Genomic DNA, 5,692 nt, shown 5'->3' on the forward strand with positions numbered 1-5,692 from the left:
ATGACCGAGACACGTCTCCGGTCAATAACCAATAGCGGAACCTGGATGCTCATATTGGCTCCCACATATTCTACAAAGATCTTTATCGGTCAGACCGCATAACAACATACGTTGTTCCCTTTGTCATCGGTATGTTACTTGCCCGAGATTCGATCGTCGGTATCTCAATACCTAGTTCAATCTCGTTACCGGCAAGTCTCTTTACTCGTTCCGTAATACATCATCCCGCAACAAGCTCATTCGTTGCAATGCTTGCAAGGCTTAAGTGATGTGCATTACCGAGAGGGCCCAGAGATACCTCTCCGACAATCGGAGTGACAAATCCTAATCTCGAAATACGCCAACCCAACAAGTACCTTCGGAGACACCTATAGAGTACCTTTATAATCACCTAGTTACATTGTGACGTTTGGTAGCACACAAAGTGTTCCTCCGGTAAACGGGAGTTGCATAATCTCATAGTCATAGGAACATGTATAAGTCATGAAGAAAGCAATAGCAGAATACTAAACGATCAAGTGCTAAGCTAACGGAATGGGTCAATTCAATCACATCATTCTCCTAATGATGTGATCCCGTTAATCAAATGACAACTCATGTCTATGGCTAGGAAACATAACCATCTTTGATCAACGAGCTAGTCAAGTAGAGGCATACTAGTGACACTATGTTTGTCTATGTATTCACACATGTATTATGTTTCCGGTTAATACAATTCTAGCATGAATAATAAACATTTATCATGATATAAGGAAATAAATAATAACTTTATTATTGCCTCTAGGGCATATTTCCTTCAGTCTCCCACTTGCACTAGAGTCAATAATCTAGATCACATCGCCACGTGATTTAACATCAATAGTTCACATCACCATGTGATTAACACCCATAGTTCACATCGTCATGTGACCAACACCCAAAGGGTTTACTAGAGTCAATAATCTAGTTCACATCGCTATGTGATTAACACCCAAAGAGTACTAAGGTGTGATCATGTTTTGCTTGTGAGATAATTTTAGTCAACGGGTCTATCACATTCAGATCCGTAAGTATTTTGCAAATTTCTATGTCTACAATGCTCTGCACGGAGCTACTCTAACTAATTGCTCCCACTTTCAATATGTATGCTCTGCACGGGTCTAGCTGGGTAAACAGGTACTTCAGACTTTGGTGGTCTGTGAAGATCTCGCAACGATTACCGAGAAGGTAATGTCGCCACTGTTTAAGTGCATGTATAACAGCAGCAAGCTCGAGGTCATGAACTGGATAGTTCTCTTCGTGAGGGCACAATTGACAAGAGGCATAAGCAATCACTCTGCGCTCTTGCATTAGACACAGCCTAATCCTTGATGTGAAGCATCGTAGTAAATGACAAAATCCTTCTTTGTATCTGGAGGAGCAAGCACTGGGGCAGAAGTCAGCTTGTCTTTGAGTGCTTGGAAACTTTCCTGACACTTTTCTGTCCACTCGAAATTGATGCCTTTGTGAAGTAGACCAGTCAGGGGCTTGCCGATCTTGGAGAAGTTCTCGACAAATCGACGGCAATAGCTAGCGAGTCCGAGAAAACTTCTGACTTGTTTGACATTCTTTGGAGGAGTCCAATCAAGAATAGCCTGAACTCATTCGGGATTGATGGCAATACCATCCTTGGAGATGACATGCCCAAGATAGGTCACTTCGGGAAGCCAAAATTCACACTTAGAATACTTGGCATGTAGTTGATGTTCTCGAAGCTTTTCCAGAACAAGTTGAAGGTGTTCAGCATGTTCTGCTTTGTTCTTGGAGTATACAAGGATATCATCCAGATAAAGCATGACGAACTTGTCGAGGTATTCCATGAATATATAGTTCATCAGACGAGAGAAGGTGGCTGGAGCATTGGTCAAGCCAAAGGACATGACGTTGTACTCGTATGAACCATAGCGAGTAACGAAGGAGGTCTTGGGAATATCCTCTTCATGAACCCAGATTTGGTGGTAACCCAACCTCAAATCAAGTTTAGAGAATACTGAAGAACCAGCAAGTTGATCATACAGGTCGTTGATTCTGGGAAGCAGATACTTGTTCTGAATTGTTGCTTGGTTGATAGGATGGTAGTCTTGGACCAAATGATTCATACCATCCTTCTTCTTGACAAAGAGAGAAGGTGCTCCCCAAGCAGATGAACTTGGACGAATGAAACCCTTGCAAAGAGATTTGTTGATTTCCTCCTTAAGTTCAAGGAGCTCATGCGGCGGCATCTTGTATGGCGGTATTGGCTATAGGAGTAGTGCCCGGTTTCAAGTCTATGACGAATTCAACAGCTCTAGCAGGGGCTATTCCTGGAAGTTCTTCTGGAAAGACATCTTCGAAATCACGAATGACTGGAATGTTCTCTATTCCCTCAGGAGGTGAAGCATTCAATGCATTTAGAACATATATCTGATTCTCGGCATCCTGAGCTGCTCGGGCTGAGTATTGGGCTGTCTGGCCAGAAAGGTGAGTGAGCTGGACTGTCTTGGTAGCACAGTCAATCAGAGCATTATGGGCGGTCAACCATTCCATACCAAGAATGATGTCTATGTTGGAAGGTCCGAGTACAAAGAGAGAAGCCGGAAAAAGTAGACCTCCAATCTCGATTTGGTTGCGAGGGCATAACATTATGGTTTGCCACTTGGATCCCTGAGATTGAATCGCTAAAGGAGTGGGCAAATTTTCCATATCTAACCCATGCAGCCGAGCAAATTGTTGGGACACGAAAGCATGCGATGCTCCTGAATCAAAAAGAACATAAGCTGGCACTAAATTAACGCGAAGGGTACCCATCACGATTGTTGGTTCCTTCTGAGCCTTTTCAGCATCGACATGATTGACATGGCCAAGTACAATAGCAACCGGTATGATATTATGGTTCCTGGATGGGCGGTTTCGACAACTCTTCTTACGACCAACAGGAGGACATGGTGCATCCTGAGACTGACCCTGTTGACAATCAAGGGTAAGGTGTCCTGGATGTCCACACTTGTGGCATAAGCCATCATTATGGAGAGGAGCCACAGCATTGGACTGTTCACCCCGAATCGTTAGCTGCCTCGGTGGTGGAGGCAGACGAGGTGTAACATAAGACAGCCTTGGTGTTGGAGCAGGTCGGTGATGAACATTACGAGGGATCCAAACTCGTCGTTTCTGAGCAGGTTGACCTGAGGATGGGACAACATCTCGAGTACGCTTGAGCAACTCCTGGTACTCAGTAAGACCAGTTTCAGTTCGGAAAGCTTGGCTGACAAGCGTCGCAAAGTCTGCGCAATCATGAGCAACAAGTGCGAGCTTTATGTCGGGACGCAGTCCTTCACATAATTTCTCCTGCTTGCGAGCGTCAGTGCAGACGTCATCCGCGGCATAGCGGGATAATTCAAGGAATTTCCTCTGATATTCATCCACAGTCATCGTGCCCTGTGAGAGTTTGCAGAACTCCTTCTTCTTCTGGTCCATCAGACCTTGAGGAATGTGCCGTGCACGGAAGGCTAACTGAAATTTCTGCCAAGTGGTTACAACCTCTGTAGGTAGCATACCCCTGTGGCTTTCCCACCATTGAGCAGCTGGCCCCTTCACGTGAAATGTCGCAAAGGTGATGTAACTGGCAGGGGCAACATTTGCTGACTCCATCTCAAATTGGATGTCACGAAGCCAATCATCAGCATCCATAGGATTGGTGGAGTTGCGGAAAATGGACGGGTTGAGGCGCACGAATTCTGGCAGTGTTATTGGGGCAGGCTGTTGATGAGCATTCTGGTTTGGAAATTGGGTCATTCTCCAGTCATGAATTGTCGATTCAGTTCAAACTGCTGCATCATTGCGGCAATATAGGGTGGAGGTGGAGGATCGTCAGCCATCCTGCTAAAAACATCAGGGAGCGATTTAACAAGGGGTGGAGCAGGTGTATGGAGTCATTCATGATGTAACTTGAACAAAGAGCAAAGGCACAGTATGTACAAAGCAGTAGTCATTAAAGACATACCAATACATATATGGAGCCAATTACACGTTGTTAGGAGGAGTTTGGACAAGAGAATCAGCCTAGACATACTAGGCGGCACGCATGCACGCAATGGAGGGATACAACAATGGGACATAGCAAAGGCTACATCAATGTCGGAGAATACCACTAGACCAAGGAATCTGTGGGGGACGACGCAGGGTGCCCTCGATAAAAGGATCCTGCGGCCCATGAACACTATGAAGCAGATCCTAGCCCTCAATTCAAGAAAGGCATAATACGAATCTCCGGATGGATGTGATCACGAGAACCTAGGATAGAGTTAGCAAAACCATTTAACCCGAAATAGAAGAGAGAACAGAGTCCCAAAGTGTAGATGAGGAGTAAAATATCCTAATACCACCCAATGACGATGTGGGCCCGTAAGCCACTGTAACATCCCAAATTTTCAATTTGGAATGTTATACATTAGATCATCATTGCATAGCATATTTTATTGCATTTTGGCAAAATCCTCGAAAATCCTAAGCAACTCAAGGACCCTCGGAGAGAGTTGGGGATTTTTCGCGGTTTCATATTTGACTTTATCAAATAATGAAACGAGGATTTTGGTTTTAATTATTCTTCTCTTCGAAAAATATTTCATATTAAAATAAATTAGAGGAGAAAATATGACTTCTCCAAAATAATTGAAATATTGGAGGAAAAATATTAAAATCAAATATTTGATTTTATTCAGATTTTATTTGCAATTTTAATTGCATTAGAAAATTTGCACGTTTTCAAAACTGCATTTTTGGGCCAAGAAAATGTTCATCTCGTTCTAATTATTTTAATTATATGATGAAAATTTGTTTTGGCATTTTTGGATTTTTATTTATTTTTCTACGATTTTTCTTAGGTTCGGCGAAATCATTTAAAAAAAATCGCGAGCGCGCCGACTGGGCCGAAGCCCAGCCGACGGCCCAGCTCCCCGCGCGGCCCAGCGCCCCGTCTCCCTCCCAAGCACGCCAGCCGCCGCCGCCCGTGTCCTGGTCGGACACGACGCCGCCGCCGTCGCCCCCTCCCCAAGGAAGCACCCCCCATCTATATATACCCCCCTCCCCGCCGCCCCTCCCCACCCCCACAGCCGCCCGGCCCGCCGCCGAGAGGAGCCGCGCCGGAGCCGCCCGACCCGGCCGCCGAAGGAGCTCGCCGCCGGAGCCCGAACGCCGCCGCCCGCCGCCCCCGACGACGCCCGCACCCCGCCGCCCCTCGCCGCCCCCGTCCAGACCCCGCCGGAGCCCGTCCCGAGCCTCACCGGAGGTTAGCCGCCGCCGCCGTCCGCCGTCCGGTTTTAAAAAAACCGCCTCGGTTTATTTTTTTTCGAACCCTAGGTTTATTTTTTAGATCGGTTTATTTATTTTCTGTCGGTTTAGTTAGTTAGTGAGCGTTCGCCCGATCCGTTCGTTTTAACGAACATGTTCGTCGGTTAGTCGCAGCTAACGAACGTCCGTTCGTTTAACTGTTCGTCAGTTTTCTTTTTCGTCGGATTTTCCGCGATTATTCCAGATCGCGATTTCTGATCAGATTTTTCGTTCTGGTATATCTTTTAGCTCGTTTATCGGAATCAGGCGATTCAAGCGCCTAGAGTTTCTTCTCGAAATTCTCTTTCCGTTTAACCGATTCAAACAAGTTTTTGCTACTGTAAAATTTGACCTAGATTCATATTAGTAA

General features: G+C 45.6%; 1 protein-coding gene across 1 annotated transcript; it reads right to left on the bottom strand.

Moving 5' to 3' along the window:
• Positions 1–2,226: 2,226 nt before the first annotated feature.
• On the bottom strand, positions 2,227–3,789 carry LOC141025935 (uncharacterized). Its single transcript, XM_073501869.1, has one exon. The coding sequence runs from the start codon at positions 3,787–3,789 to the stop codon at positions 2,227–2,229; it is 1,563 nt and encodes a 520-aa protein (XP_073357970.1).
• Between the last annotated feature and the right edge of the window lie 1,903 nt (positions 3,790–5,692).

The sequence above is a fragment of the Aegilops tauschii genome, chromosome 6, assembly GCF_002575655.3.
Source record: "Aegilops tauschii subsp. strangulata cultivar AL8/78 chromosome 6, Aet v6.0, whole genome shotgun sequence".
NCBI classification, from domain to species: Eukaryota; Viridiplantae; Streptophyta; class Magnoliopsida; order Poales; family Poaceae; genus Aegilops; species Aegilops tauschii.

Coding starts and splice junctions, on each gene's coding strand:
- LOC141025935 (XM_073501869.1), bottom strand. CDS start 3,789: ATGACCCAATTTCCAAACCAGAATGCTCATCAACAGCCTGCCCCAATA.